This window comes from Clinocottus analis, unplaced genomic scaffold, assembly GCF_023055335.1.
Source record: "Clinocottus analis isolate CAN_PGR_092001 unplaced genomic scaffold, fCliAna1.0.p SCAF_2, whole genome shotgun sequence".
Lineage (NCBI taxonomy): Eukaryota > Metazoa > Chordata > Actinopteri > Perciformes > Cottidae > Clinocottus > Clinocottus analis.
This window is the reverse complement of record NW_027175931.1, coordinates 20443433-20459872: the sequence shown is the minus strand read 5'-3', so window position 1 is coordinate 20459872 and position 16440 is coordinate 20443433. Positions and strand designations below refer to the sequence as shown.

At 44.1% G+C, this 16440-nt stretch overlaps 1 protein-coding gene across 9 annotated transcripts in view; it reads left to right on the top strand.

Moving 5' to 3' along the window:
• The window catches only part of robo2 (roundabout, axon guidance receptor, homolog 2 (Drosophila)), a 248847-nt gene that overhangs the window by 189540 nt on the left and 42867 nt on the right, over positions 1-16440 (top strand). For 6 of the 9 annotated variants that reach the window (XM_068585861.1, XM_068585860.1, XM_068585857.1 and 3 more), the window contains exons 3-7: positions 2355-2512; positions 2695-2815; positions 3170-3308; positions 11543-11679; positions 12848-12859. In XM_068585861.1, the coding sequence (XP_068441962.1) occupies positions 2355-2512; positions 2695-2815; positions 3170-3308; positions 11543-11679; positions 12848-12859 (567 nt within the window). The remainder of the gene's footprint in view (positions 1-2354; positions 2513-2694; positions 2816-3169; positions 3309-11542; positions 11680-12847; positions 12860-16440) is intronic. The other 3 variants (XM_068585862.1, XM_068585854.1, XM_068585858.1) reach the window with 1 other exon arrangement.

Here is a 16440-nt window from a genome sequence, read left to right as displayed (position 1 = left end):
TGCCAACAGAGGGGTGTAAATGTAGAAATATATACATATTAATAAGCAAGTAAGCAAGACGGCAGAGTTTGGGGCCTGTTGAAACTCCATGGGAGGTGAGATGTTGTCAGTGGTAGAAGAGCGGCATGTTTCAGGGGGATAGAAAGGCAATTACCTTACGTCTGTCGGATGATTCGGGTCTGAATGCCTACAGGCCTCAGAGTTGGAGCCGGAGTTCGGTCTCTGACAGCAAATACGGCAAACCCAGTTAATGATACACACATATCAAATGCACCGCACATAGATTAACAGAGAAAACAGTCATGTTGTAATTCTAATAGAAAAGCATTCACTTGCCTTATGATCCCTGATACAGGGTATTTGAGCCCACAGAGGTGCCTGCAGGCAACAATAGATACATGTTCATACTGTAATGAAGCAAGGGAAATATTTTATTTGTGTGTGTGTGTGTGTGTATGTTAACTGTAGGAAGTTGCCTTTGACGACCTAGTGGTTAGGATTAGATAGTGGACTAAAATGTGTTTGAGTTGGCCCTTCCCTCATTTCCTTAGTAAATATATCTGTTCAGAGTGTTGTCTTGGTATTAGCAAGTCCCAAGCCAACACACAGGGCACAACCAGTATACCAGTGGTGTCTGTTTGCTTTATTGTAGCTGTTTGCAGCACAGTGTTTAATCCCATCCTCAACAAGTGTGTGTGTGTGTATGTGTGCGTGTGTGTGTTGCATTTTATTTGCTGGATCGTGTGGCTGGCTCTCTTTTTCCTATCTGTTTCTACATTTTGTGTATTTACTTAGATTGCCGGGGTAGGGATGCATTTACCGTGACGTACCGTGCAGTTTTAGATCAGATTAGACTGCATGGCACACGCGCCTTAATGATTCACCTAACATGTGGGGGGGGGGGGGTTGTCACTGTTCCGTTTCAAAGGAAATTGATTCTGACAAAATCCCATGGGTGCTATCAGCAATGAATGGAAAGGAGCAATTAAATCCAACTCAATCTTGAAAACAACAGGCCGTGTATGGTCCAAACCTGGCTATGATTTTAAACGCCAGGACTCCTGTTTGTAATGCTAATACAGAGCCCAGAGGTAGTGGGTGTTGTGCCCACCCCGGCCAGGGGGTCCGCCATGGTGGATCTGGCTAATTACCTTCGCTCTTATAGGACAGCTCTGCATTACTGAAAGAAAACCTCTGCCTCGTCTGTATTCTCCCCTATTACTCCTATGTAAAGGTTTCATTTGAATTCATGTCACACAAAAGTCCCACTCGGTACCCCAGTGCATCCCCAGGATAATTGGGTTGAAAGCATCCTCTCTTCCTCCGCCCTGCTTCCCCTTGGTCTAAATAAATAAATAAGAAGACAATGGCTGTCCGGCTTTCTGTGGAGAGGGTAAGGCGATTGAATGAAAGGATGAGAGAAGCCGGGAGCGCAGGGACCAGTTATCCGCTCTTATAATCCTGGCCCTCCCCACCATTGTCCCCAGTGCTACGTGAAATTTACATAAGGACCTGTGTCGCTGCCCTTAATTTAGCCCTCCTCAAGCATCTTCAAACATCCCCCCCAATAAGCTTAGTCCTTTTATCCTTCAGAGGAATATGTGTCCCTCGCTGGTGCACGGGTGGACGCCGCTGTAGCTAAAATTCCTAAAGTGCTACTCCACAGATTAGATTTATTCGAGATCAAATGGAGAGCGATCTGTTTGAGTACACACAGCAGGAGAGCCAGAGCGACCCGCAGGTTGTCCCTTTTTACCACATTAGGTATTATGCACGTTCACTCATTGGTATGGACGTGGTATCCTGGTAGTTTGTGTGTTTGTGTGTGTGACAGCAGCTCTCCTTGTTTGATAAAGTCCTGTTGTTGTGTGTTATGTTAAACACTCTGTTGAATGAGAGGCTATCTCTTTAATGAAAAGGCCTACCTGAGGGTGATTAGCAACAATGCCACACTTATTCATCAGACCACCCTTTTTTGTGCATTAGCACGTATCTGATTTGTGTATGTGTGTATGTGTTCATGCTAGCAAAGTGAAGCCGTGTTGCCCCCCTGTGAGCTCTCACATGTGAGTGACACCAGGCTTCAGGGCATTCTGTCTCTGTTTGTTCTTTTACCTCCACAGGGACCTCCATTAGCTCCAATTAGCTTTCACGTGTTTGCCTTGTCAGATGAAGCCGCACATCCCATTCAAATAACCACCATGAAAGCAGCATTCACGCTGTGTTACGCACACAACTCAATACATATGTAGACATTGGGAAATGGTGGACTTTCACATTTCAGTATTTAAGTTCAGTGTACTGCTACGCAACCACCCTCACACTGAACCATTTCCTTTTTTCCTTCTCCTCAGTGCTGCGAGATGACTTCAGGCAGAACCCGACAGACGTGGTGGTGGCAGCAGGAGAGCCAGCCATCCTTGAGTGTGTTCCTCCCAGAGGCCACCCTGAACCCACCATCTACTGGAAGAAAGACAAAGTGCGAATTGATGACAAGGATGACAGGATCACTGTGAGTACCTTTACCATCTGTTTGAATACCTGGCCGCAGTTATCTCTATTTTTAGTCCCTGAGTACTCAGTGTAAGAAAAAAAGCTCTCCCTCCTGGAATGGTCTTCCATTGAACCCATTTGACAGTTGTTTTAAATGTTTTATCTATGTATTTAAGGTAACACTTTTTTTCTCCCCCTTAGATTCGAGGAGGGAAGTTAATGATCTCCAACACAAGAAAGAGCGATGCCGCCATGTACATCTGCGTGGGTACCAACATGGTCGGAGAGAGGGACAGCGAGACGGCACAAGTCACAGTGTTTGGTGAGTTTGGTTTGCGTCTCCTCCTCATGTCTCTGTATATTCTCAGTTTAGTTCTCAACCTGAGATATGTCTCTCGTTGAGCTTAAAAGTAGACCCTGGGTTTTTCCAGTGGAACTTAATTTTGGATGATCGTGCTTTTTAAGGTCATTACCGCATTTATTTGTCTATGTATTGATCGTAAAAGAGATAACAGATGTACACCGAGAGGTAATGTTCAGACTGACGGATGTAAATAGAATTTATTTGAGTGAAAACTAAGTGAGTTGTCAGATGCATTCACTTCGTATTCACACACTGACATAAACCCTCGGTATTACGTTACAAAAGTTATCTATTTCTGTGCCCATCCTGCAGAGCGTCCAACCTTCCTCCGGAGGCCCATCAATCAGGTTGTCCTGGAGGAGGAGACGGTGGAGTTCCGCTGCCAAGTACAAGGAGACCCTCAGCCAAATGTACGCTGGAGGAAAGACGACGTTGATGTTCCTCGTGGGAGGTATGTACATCTACAAGAATACTCTCAAGAAAACAATGCTTTATTTCAGGAGAGAAGAGTTCCCTAAAACTGTGCTTGTGTGTGTGTGTGTGTGTGTGTGTGTGTGTGTGTGGTTGTGTGTGTGTCACTGATGTGACAGACTGCACTTAATGCAAAGGAGATGTGGAGGCATTGATGTCAGTCTGACTGACAAACTAATGATAAGTCACACTGCCAGCTCTCACCTGGGGCATTTAATAGCTGCACACATTGCACATTGAGAGTAAAATGGCTCCGCCCTCGGGTGCCCCAAAAGTCAGCCCCCACAGCCATGACAGGGGAAGACTGTGTCCCGTGTCAAGCCGGGGGTCTGCACAAAGACAAACAGATACTGAGCTCGACAATTAAAACTGAGTGACAGGAAAGTGGGCAGGTCGGCTGGAAGGTAGACATCGAGAGGAGCAGGAAAAATATGGTGCATTGCAAAGCAGACAGAGACAGCTAGAATGACAGGAGATACAAAGAGTTGACGTGGCCCTCAAGTGCATGTGGGCAGGTGCAGCCGTTCAGGTGAAATCTTGGCACAGACGCATCAGGCACCGAGGAGATCATCACGCCTCTCTCTTACACGTTTAACCCCGTTCAGTCTCTACACCCTCGCTGACACGACACATGCGCTCACTGTTGCAAAAACAGAGGCCGATGAAAGAAAGAGGAATACAAGTGTGTAATTTACCGAGAGCACAGTTGCCAGCTCCAGTCTGTCTCACTTCCCGTTAAAAGCCACTGATGATACACTGCAGTGATACCGTTCTCCTCGGATCCCGTGTGTTGGCCTGTTGCGTCACCGTGAGTCACTGGACTCAAAGTCAATAGCGGCGGCGGCGTCAGGAGCGGACTTCAAAGAGAGCAGCGCTCTGTGCTCAGCCGACGAGCCAGTCACGCACTGCTTGGATCACCTCATAAAACATACACTCAGTGGACCTGACATCACTCAAGGCTAGCTGCAGAGCTGAGCGTGGGCGGGTTGTTTGTGTCTGATAAGGATTTGGTTCACTGGGCAGTTCGACACGAGCGCCGTGCCAAGGCAAACACAGAGAAGTATTTCACTCATGTCTTTGAGAGGGAATTGGCTCTGGAAGCAAGTTCATTTTGTACACTAATTAACAGATCTGTAACGGAGTGGGATGAGTGTCATATGCCTAGCAGTCTCGCCCCTTTGAAGTTCGTCCTTATTTGGATACGGAAATTAACTGAAAATGTGAAAAAGTAACGCTGCCGAAATGAACGAGCGATGAATATCGAAATGTTTCTAAATACAATGTGAGGTCTTTTGTTTTCTCCGCTGCGCTTAATTCTCCAGTTTTGCTTTGAAGCAGAAAGCAAGCATGAAGACTGCGATATTCTAATTCTGACATTTTCTGCCGCCTTTTTGGCGCGCCAAAAAGAAGACTCGTATTGTTAAGTGAGGAGCTGTTCCTGCTTTCTCTGCTGCTTATCCTCACTTAATAAACATCAAACAGGGCTTCTCTCTGACTGACAGAGGAATTGTTTCAAGTCCCACGCAAGAATAGTTTCCAGTTTGATAAGTGCTCGGAGGAAGAAGAAATAAAGCAGCTACTGCGGCACACAGCCACTGTGTCGTCACAGCGTGGGCGTCTGTAGCCGTATCAGTAGTGGTCCTCGCCGTAGGGATGAAAGACGACTAAAGATCAAGCTCTCCCATGCGCAAAGGGAAGAGCGGCCTCTGTTTGCTCTTCATCCGAAAAGGTCGCGCTGTCCTTATTATTATGGTAAGCTGTAAAAAAGACACACTTAGTCAGACCGCTCCCTCTTTACCATCAAACTGTTTTAACTGGTCTTTGCTGATCCCTTTGCACAGGTTGTGTACTAGGAAGAAGGCAAATGGAGCCTCAGCTGAGTAAACATGTCTTTAATATGCTCAGTGGCTCCGGCAGCCTCCCAGGCAAACACATGCACACATTGGCACATCGACGTAAAGCACACCAGGATGGCACTGGCTTCAGTCTCTGTGGGATAGAGGACGAGATAGAGAAAGCAAGAGAAGAGTTTCAATTAGAGGACGAAGACAATGCTGTTATTTTTCCTCTGTGTGGGTGTTTTTACTGTGTTTATTAGCACCAGATTTAAATCACCTCAAAATGTTATCTCCTCTGGAGAATTAGTAATCAGGCTTTTGAACTGTGATGTAATGAAAAGGTCAAATAAATAGTTTTTAGTGTACGTTGTATTGCAAAATTCCGAGAAGTATTTCTTTGAAACCAGTTCAACTCTTGAGCTTAATCTAAAAGAGAAAAATATTTAGGTAAAGTTGTTAAGTAAGTTGCCTCAAGCACTGTGTTGTTCATGTTTCTCTTTGCACGCTTAACTGTAACAGTACAATTAATGAGTGCTTGAGTGCTTGAATCTTATTTGACTGTATTTCACCAAATGCTAAATTACAGGACCTGGTTCTCTGAGACAAAGGTTCCACATTCAAATTATTTTTATTCTTTTCTTTTTTCCCATGTTATTCAAATGGTTATTTCTAAATTCCCACTTTACACTTTCATGAAGATGAAGTAAGAGAGGACTAGAGTCTGTGAGGTGATGGTGATAAATACATAAAGTCTACCACACATAGAATTAGATATAGGAAGGCCGACTAGCCAAGACGGAATAATTACCTGTGGCTGAAATTAGATCAATTCATTTGTTGAGATTGCGGCATCATACTCTGATAATTACTTTTCTTTTTTGCCCTCTTTATCCAAATGGGACTATATTTTGCCATCAGATGTGCGAAAAAGAAAACCATTTCTACTTTTCCATTGTCACAATGACTGTTAACTGTGTGCTGAGCTAATGAATCTCTAAAATACAAAGTGTCTCTGAGGAGGTGACTTAAACTTTTAGAGGACCAATAACTGCTGAAAAACAATAGTTAATTGGGGATTTGAGTTTTACAAAGGTAGAAGAAGCTAAAAAGCACACCGACTACAATGTCCCACCATGATGTGGCTAAATGTGCATCCACCACATTTGGTTGTGCGTTTATTATTTGTCAGATTGTCAAAACATCGGAATCCTATTAATACCAATCCGTCAAGCTTCTCCGCCAAATCTTGGGGAAATCATGGCTGCCCCCACATCAGAGAGCCAGGGGAGGAGTAATCGAGAGCTCTCGGTCTCCATAAAGGAGAGTTTTTGACGTAGTCTATGAATCCCAGTGAAAAGACTCGGGCGGCGTGTGTTATCTCCCACTGGTTACCGGCTCACTGTGTGGCCCACATCTTTCCCCACTCTAGTTTCCCTCTCCCTCCTCATTTGCTCTGGACCCCTGTGCCCTCTCCTGCACCTTATCAGAGCCCCTTTGGTCTCGCAGTCCATCTGTATTCACCCCCCCCCCCCCCACCTCTTGTCCCTGTTGACCTCCACCACACAGCCCCCTGCAACATTCAGCAGAAAAGCCTTTCTTTCTGACTCAATCCCTTTGTGTGCGTGTATCTGTGTGTGTGAGAGGTGTGGGTTTGTGTACGATAGAGGTGTGTGTGGGTCATTCCATTTGAAAAAGCTGTTAAAGCTGGTGTGACAGGAGCGCCTGTGTTATGCTGACCGTCCAGTCTCAGTGATTTCTCACCTCCGCCGCTCAGCAGAATGAAAAGACGGCGAGCTATGGTTCCTGTCTCCATTACTTCCCCTGATATATAAGTGGATCCATCTGGTATTTATGAGAGCGCGTGTGAAACGGGGTTGGCGAGTGGAATTGCAGTTGGTGATCGGCAGTATATCTTATCTTTACTCTGTATTGACACTAATTGTGTCAACAACAAAATAATGTAATAGGATAACATTTATAATATAGAATGAAGAAATGTTGGTTTTGCATTCATTAGGAAGATGCATAGCCGTCCGTTCATTATGTATTTGTGCTTTTTTATCATTGTGAAACAGCAGAAAAAACACCTCTCCACTGCTAAGATAGTACAAATGACGACTTCAGCATATACATCTGACTTCCTCAGTGCTTTTGTTGCTTGTGCATCCTTTGTTCTTCACACCCACGCTCAAAAAGAGAGAGTGAGAGTGGCTTCCAGGCATCGGACAATGAGCTGCAACATTATTCAGTGCAACCAATGTGTCTGCTCCAAACCACTGCTGAAACTTTTTCCGTAGCGCTGGACTGGTGTAAAATCACAGTTTTGAATGCAAATGTAGGATCCTTTTTTCTTCCCACAACCCCTCCTGCAAGGGTTATCTGATCTTTGATTAATGTAGGATAAGTTGATGAATGTTAGTCACACTGATTGGAAGCCCCTGACCCTGCTAAGATGTGAGAGATGCCAAGAAAAGGAGTGGACCTCTGGCTAATGGCCTTACAGAAGGAAGATGAGAAGCGATAGAAGTTAATTGATTCCCTCTCATGGGTGACGAGGCCTGGACAGGTAGACTCCAGCTCTTTTGATCAGGATGTGTTAAAGTAGCAGTAAGATGGTGTGAAAGTGGATCAGACTGTCAGAAGGAAATGGAGCAGAGAGGAGACTTTGTGTCAGAGCAGCCAGGCCAGAGACTTGGCTGGAATCGGTCCCCTGCTGTATCTTGAGTCCGACTCATGTGCTGGGAGTTGGCACACAACCCTTCTGCCTGCCGCCTGCCCCATTCATGTACACACAGAGGCGAGACAGATAAGATCCCCTCAAGTTGTGTCATTTTGCCGCTAACTGTACGTGCGCATTCAGTCGGCCACACAACCGAAAGATACGATTATCTTAATGTGGGTGAATTGGCACAAGTCGGATGGTGGAACACGGGTGAGTGTGTTCCTGACAGCCTCTTTCAAGGCAAATCCTCTCTAAAGAGGACCTGAAGGGATTTTTTTTAGATGTAATGCATTTAAAGTTTGTCCAACAAAGTTGTCATCTTTGAACAACATTCTGCGTGCAGCAAAACACATCACGCTGACAATCCCAAAAAATACTGCTTTGTCTCGGCATTCGCTTACATTCCCATCACTCCTCATCTCCCTGACTGAGTGAATGACTCTGCACATGTGTGGATATGTGTTGGGTGATTGTATACTTTGTTCTTTGTGCGTGTGTGTGTGTGTGTACAGCGTGCCTTTTTTTCTAGTTGAAAAGGAGGGAGAGTGAACTTGGCTCTCCTATCCTTTCCACAGCCCTTCTACATGTGCAATTACATTCCTTTTCTAATAGAGACCAGAGCTCTGCCCCATTTTAGTCTCAATAAAGAGCTACTGTTCTCTTTCTGTGTGTACTTACGTATGTGTGTGTGGGGCCACAACTACCTCTTGGAGTATTCCCACTCATCTTGTCATCTCGGCTGATTCCATATAGGAAGTTGATTACAGATTGATTGTGCTTGTGTTTCCCCGCTAATAAGTCACAGTTCAGCCCGAGGTTCTATTTGGAGAGATTGATGGAGTCGGGACCAGGAACAATAAGCATGTTGTCCAGTTTGTGTGCATATGTGGGTTATCCACACGGCAGGGGCTCGGCCATGCAGATGTTAGGCTGCAGAAACCTGTATGACCAGGTGAACAGTTTGTATTTCTGTGTTTTGTCTCGAGATCTGTAACTCTTGTGCATGTTCTCTCCTGTGAGTTGTTGTTTCCATGATTTGTAATGATCCATTCAGACACGTTAAAAGTAAGTTTGCTGCTAGTTTGCTAGCATTTGCACCTGTAGCTTTGTGCTACATAGTTTGAAAAAGAAATGTAGCACAAAAGTCAGTTAGTTAGTTGCGTGGCAATGTCACTGTGTCGTTCAGTCATTCCACACTGAAATGTCTCAGACATTATACAGATGTTCATGGTAGTGAGAGGAAAAAACCCTCAACTTTTCGTCGAGTGCTTTATGACAAAATACATTTAAAGCTCCCATCAGCCTCAACTTTAAGCAATTGCTCATTAACTAATGCAAACATGCTAACACGCTACACTAACACGGTGAACATTGGCAAACCGTGAACCCCCTTATAACATCAGCATGTTAGCGTTGACATTGTGAGCCTGCTGTTGTTTCTTGGCACCGAGCTGGTGAGTGCTGGAAATAAAATGAGCCTGCTCACTTGCTATCATCCCGGTTCGTTAGGGAGTCGCAGTGTTTTCCCTGAGCCCTGACTTGTCCCCGCCACTCTTTTGCATATTTCTACCTCCTCCTTTCAAGTCAATAGTTCATGTTGAGCTTCCCGTTCTAACCCGGAGGCAGAGTTTGGAAAGGACCCTCTTTCCCTTGTTTGTTTTTCATCTGACAACAGGCATGTCCCAAAAGGTCTCATTTTTGGATGCCAGTCACTCAGTTTCAACAATAAATGCTTTATTCATGTCCCCCACCATTACCTGAACTGTACATGTACCTCTCGCTAGAACAAAGCATTCAGTCATGACTCAGTCAAATAATCATTATGGCTTCTTAAGTACCTGTGTGGATAGGAGGAACTGGCAGTCAGAGTTGAGGAATGTGCTTCAATAAAGCTGCCTTTGAATGCTTGCTCAGGAAATGTCATAACAGCAGGTGAAAAAAATGAAAAGACAGGACAGATTAGTCTCGCAGCTGCCAATGGCAAGCAGCCATCAGTACACCTGATGGTCGAGCAGAGGGGTCTTTCCCACTCTGAGGGAAATGGACCACAGCATACTGTTACTCTAAAGTCATATTAGAAAGTGTGTTGCCATATCTCATGGTCCAATGTATTATTCAGAGTCACCAGTGAGACACCTTCATGTGTACAAACATCAAGGTTTGAAGTAAAGTCACTATTCCTCTGAATAGACCAAAACCAAAAATGAATGTATCGCTCTAACAAGTATTATCTGTGTAGCCAAAGCCTAATGTAACATATTATGATGTGCCAGGGAGCTCTATTGTCATCTAAAAGCTATTAAAAACACATAAAAGAGTCATACTGTTGCACCGGGTGGAATATTTCTTCATTACCATGAACATAGCCGGGGTAGTTTGTTCTGAAACAGCTCTGTGACTGCATTCTCAATCTATGCAGGGTTAGCTCCATGTTGGTTCTTTTATGTGTTTTTAATAGTTGTTGGACTGCAAATTTAGAGTTTCATGGCACACAGGCATAAGCTATAATAACATGATAATATAATATCAGGCATATCCTTTAACGACCCCATGTGGATTTGAAACATTCTGACTTTTGGGACTCGCGATAAAATAGAAAATAAAATACGGCAGCAGACTCCGAAGTGTGGATTTAAAGGCTGCAAGTAACACACAGACTGAAACTAATCATCTGAAATAAATCTATAATCATATTGAAATTCTACACAGGGCTTTTAAATTGGCCAACATAGTGTTGAGCTCTCATAGAGTGGCCCTTTTATCTGTTCATCTCCACCCTGTTCTCAATGTCTGAGCGGCAGACGGTGGACAGCAGAAGCTTGTCAGGCTGTCAGAGCACCGCCACACAGCCACACCGCCCCCGTCAGCACACTACTTACACACTTGCCAGGCCAGCACCCCCTTCAATTACAGACTCAGACAACAAACCAGACCGGCATCATCCCTGTGTCAACGGCCATGCAATGCATACAGGTCAAGGCACGCATGTAAGCATCTGCAAACAAGCCTAAACACAAAACATTAGATTGCTGCAGTGGAATTGAAATTTTGGACTATAGTTGCTGTATTGATTCTGTCAGTTGCTTTACAATGAAAAGACGGGGAGGCTGAAAAGCACTTACACACACACACACACACACACACACACACACACACACACACACACACACACAAAGCTTTGGAGATGGTTTAAACATATATATATATATATATATATATATATATATATATATATATATATATATATATATATATATATATATATATATATACACACACACACACACACACATATATACACACACACACACACACACACACACACATAGAGAGAGAGATAGATCCCATGAATATTGAGAGAGTTTTGAGGGTTTCAACTGAACGCACATCTCTCTGTGTACTGTGTGTCATTGTTGAATAATTGACACCGCCCTCCTCCACCCCTCGCAATCTCCGTTCAGCAGAATGAACAGTTGTGTTTCTGTATTCCTCTCTAAGAGGAAATACACTTTTCTTTTCAGCGCTCCAGCTCAACAGGCGTAGGTGGGAAACTGAAGCACGTCTCATTTGTCACGGCGTCAATGTTTCGTCTAAATTGACAGTATTTTGCATTCGATGCTGAACGGGCAACTGATGTTACGTCTTTGTTGACAGGTACGAGATCAAGTACGACAAGGACGACTACGTGCTGAGAGTGAAGAAGGCTTCCGTCAACGACGAGGGCGCCTTCACCTGTGTGGCAGAAAACCGCGTGGGCAAGCTGGAGGCCTCCGCCACTCTCACCGTCAGAGGTACGCAACGCCTTTCGTTCTTTGTCATTTCCTCCGCATTGGCTAGCACGTGGCAAAACTTAGCAAACTCATGGCTTGCTGAGGTCATCAGGCTTGTGCACCAATATGAGCTGTAGATTTTTTGCAGTTCACTCCACAGGGTCCCCTTCACACAAATGGAAGATCCAGGATGCTGACTCTCGCAGTCGAGAAAGATGTAGACATGTCTATAAATGTGTTTAATTATTTACATTTTCCAAGTGCACACTCCGTCACCCCTCTTCCCCCCTCCGTCGCGGTGGTCCGCTAGCCACGCCGTCCTCCATGCTGCAACCAGCCAGTCAGCAAAGCCATTTCACAGATTACTGGTGCACACCGCCAGTCCCACACCTGGGGTTTGCGAGGTTAATAGAAACATTCTAACCATAATTCTCCTATTTTCACCACTCTTCTTCCCATTAAACCCAAGTGTTTAAGGTCTCCGTGGAGCGTTTTAAGGCGACACAGGGGGCCAGAGGAAGATTTTTAAAAAGCAAGGTCTGGGTTGGAAGCTGGATTTGTGAAAGTAGCATCTTAGTGTTTTACTTGAATCACTCAAACATGCACAAACTCTTCTGAATAGAGAGCGGGGTTCCAGATGCCCCAGTTTCCGAATAAAACCCACTTGCTATCCTCACTTTGAAATCTCTTGATCTCTCTCTTTCTCTCTTTTTTCTGCTCTGTCCATCGGCACTAGTGATAAACACACCCTCGCCTTGCTATTGCAAATACACACCCTCCGTAGCATTGTAGATTCCATTAATGCAGACAGCGAAGGTCCAGTAGCTTGTTTGTCTCGGATGAGTGCACGCGGGCTGCCCATGCATTTAAATGCAATAAAGGATGTCTGAGCACCGGGGGGCGCTTAAACCAGACGGCTTTCAGAGAAACTGAGGCCTTGAGCTTCTCACTACAACTGTCCAGTTGACAGCGACTGGATCTACTGGATCCTCGCTGCCATGCAAACTTACCCTGCGCCAGAAATGTGTTGGCCCCAACACAACATGTCATTCATTCTGACTTTGATTTCTTTTTGTCTTATTTTATTATCTGTTTGTCTTTTTTTTGTCTTTTTTGTTTTATATGTTTGTGCGTCTGTGTCTTGATTTGTTCCTTTTGTGTATCCACTCCTCCATTGTTGTGTCTCCAGCTCGCCCCGTCGGTAAGTACCCATCCTTCTGATTTGATTCCATCCTGCATGCCCTCTCCATACACATTATCGTACTTGACTGCTTGGCAATCAATTTCCCTTGCTTTACCATGACTGCATTTAACTAACACAGGTGTCACATCACATTGTGTACCCTTCAAATTATTTTTTTTGCAAATAGTTGTGTAGTCTGTGGAGATTTTACAGCTGGATTACTAAAACACTAATGGCCTATTACAGCACATCTGTTTGGTTAATTCAATGTGACGCGTCCCCAGCCTAATCAATGTAGCCAGCTGCATTTATTTCTGACAGAAAATAGAGTCAAAGCTCCAAGGGAACACTTTATTTTAATATGGATTCTATATTTTCTGAGTATCCATGTGTTTTGAACTAAGCACAAGAATCTATCTCAATCTATACATCAACATCAACATGATGAAGCAACATTTTTTAAATAAAGAAAGCATTATTTATATGTGTAGATTTCACAATGTGAACAACAGCCACACAGTAGACCTAACAATTGTCTTTGCCAATTGCACATACTTTTTTGTCGGTTTATATTTTTATCAATTACTTCATTTCGACCGGCAGCAACAACACCACCCTACAGCACAAACTTATCTAGTACATGTGATCAAAGTTTTTGTTCCCAGTGCAGCACTAAACTGCAGGCTCTATGGATTCCAGACAGTGCCCTTTACGATGACTGAGTGGGCTGGCAGTCTGACGTCTCAGACATTGTCATCTCATATGGTCCAGCACGTGTTTAACTTGCAATTCTTGAAGCCATCTGTGGATTTTTGGAACACAAAGCTGAGATCTGTTTGTTTTGGACGAGCTTCTTTCTCTCCTTCTGAGCCCCATAACACCGAGTCGGGGATCTAATTGTATTTCCCTTATGGATTGGGGGATGGTCAAGGCAGAACCAAAGATGATACACAGAAGATGTTGAATTGTTGCAGGAAGTGAGTGTAAATGGGCATCTGTAGAGAAAGGTGTGCTTTCTGAGAGTAGAAACAGGAGGAATGCAGGAACAAGAAACATGCGTCGGGACAAAGAAGGGAGAGGAAAAGAATGGCAGAAGTGTTTGTCGAGACAGGCTTGAGTGGCAGAAAGAAGAAAAAAAACAGACACTGCCGGCAGGACTGGTTGCCAAAACAGCAGCGGCTGGTCTGCGATTATCAAACTGTCAGCTTTCAAGAAGATGGAAGAAATTACACATTCACTCTGCCTGTGGGAAGAGACGGTAATTGCCGTTGATTTCTGAATAAAATATGATTGAACGTGGGATTTTAAAGGAGGAAGAAATGCTTCTTAGTTTGTGTGCCGGGGCGTGCGGAATGGATGTCTTTCTCGCTGTCCGTTTGTTCTTTTCATACTGACTGCTGTTTTAATACGGAGCTCTCTCCAAACCAGGCAGATGTGGCTTGTCATGAATTAAATATGGGCGCGTGATCATGTGTTTCCTCAGGAGGGTACGGAAAGGAGCCTCTCACGTGTCATTAAGGGTCTCTGAATCAAAAATAGGGCCAGTGTGAGTTGGCCCTGAGCTGTGAAACTGTGCCGGTTACTTTCTCTTGATTTGAGTTTTTGATCTGTTCTTCTCTGTGGGCCTCCTTTCCTTTTTCCTTTTTAAAGGTCCATCCGCCTCGCATTTCATACAAGTATTTAATTCCCTTTCCAAGGCAATTTGAAATATAGAAATGGAGATTTGAAGTAGTGACGTAGTTATAGAAAGAACCCCACGATTAATTACGCCACAAGGAAAAGCTAACCAAGCCAAAACTACAGCTTTGATAGATATTGTGGATATTTTTGACCTGGTGGCAGTTTCATGAAATCTAGTTGTATCTTAACAATTTGTTTTTGACATCCAGCAAAAGCCAGTTGATAACTGCAAAAACATTCACACAACTTAATTTAGTGCGACATGGATATAGACTAGTTTGGTAACCTCTTTTGTAGAAAATCAATTGATTGTGTGTGCATCAACAGTGTATGAGGATGCGGACAATAAAGGAGGTACTGACGGAGAGGGTGTGAGCGAGGAGATGGTCGGGCGCAGCAGTGATAGGGACCAGTCTGTAAGGTGTTAAACCATATTTTTAGCGAGTAGTTAGTAATGCAGTGTGTGGGATGGAACAGAGAGGAAGTGAAGGGAGGGAACCGAGTCTTTGCCAGAGCATGATTTAGGAGCTCTGTATCAGGCCCAGCATTGTGAGAGCCACAAGATATCCAAGCTGCAGAGGGCCAAACGGGAAGGCAGTAAATCTGTAGCCATCTGTACCATTCCCAACAGTGTGTATCTTTGACAAATACACACCCCCAAAACGGGATTACATGGAGAAACCAGCCAAATGGGAAGAGTTTGGCCTTACTGAAACCAGCTGGCATGTGAGTGAAAAGACTTACAAAGAAATCAAAAGAAGCAGAAAGGGTGGAAGATGTTACATTGCAACAATTCAGAACTTTTCTCATATAATTTTACAACAATCTGTACAAATGGCCTCGATTATCCATTGCCTGCATTTAGTCAGTCTGTTATCTGTTGATTTTCATTATCTCTGCAGGAACCGTGATTCTTCCTGTAAGGAACGTGTCGTCGATGTTTTATCTTGGCAAACATGGGATTAAGACCCCCCAGTGAATTAACAAGTAGAGGTCTTGGGGGTCACACAGTAAATTACAAGTTCAGACATTATAGGAGATCTGGCTTTGCAGTTGAGATAATTGTGTTAGTATTCTTCAGTTGTACTTAGATTTAGCATGTAGACATTGTCTGAGAACTGTGAGTCCAGATAACTGGTAGTTAAAACTTACAGACTATGGACGAAGGATACAAAGTCTTATTTGCTTCTCTGCTGCCATCCATATGCAGGATACTGAGGTTTTTGACTATTGTAGAGAATAATCTATCTCTATATATCTCTATATATCTGTTGTAATGAAGTAGTAAATAATGATTTTCTGGTATTACCCTAGCTATGCACTCCTGTGACGAGTCATGTCTCCAGCCTAGCTAACCGGCCACGCGCAGCATGGTCAGGGAGCACAAAGAGGCGACGCTGCACACCAACACAACTTCTTTTAATCTAATCTCCAACCTCCTCTCTCTTAATTATTGAACTGCATCTGCCAAGTTGTCACAAATGTCTCACTCTGTGCAGACTGCGAGTGTGTGACAACCGGTCTGGCTCCTGATGGAGTCATGAATATTGACTGAGAAAGCTTCACACTCCGAATTCAAAGTGATAGCTCTTCTCTGTTTGATGGAGAGGTAAACAAGGAAAATAGTGTTGTCTGTCTCTCACTCCCTGTTGATACAACTTTGATCAGAAGTACTGAGCCACTTCAGATCTCGACTTTTCTGTGAGATGCATACTGATACGGAATAAATCTCACATATGTAAAGTCAGATGTGATTAACCCATAAATGTCTCAAACTGTTCATGGTGTTGGATGTTTCCAGGGCATGGGTGTGCCTTTGTGTGGTCTCAGATCTAATCGTGACTGAGGCGCCTCCCTGTGTGAATGCCAATGTGACTGTCATTCATTCAGCCTTAGCCTTACCTGGATGAATGGCCAAC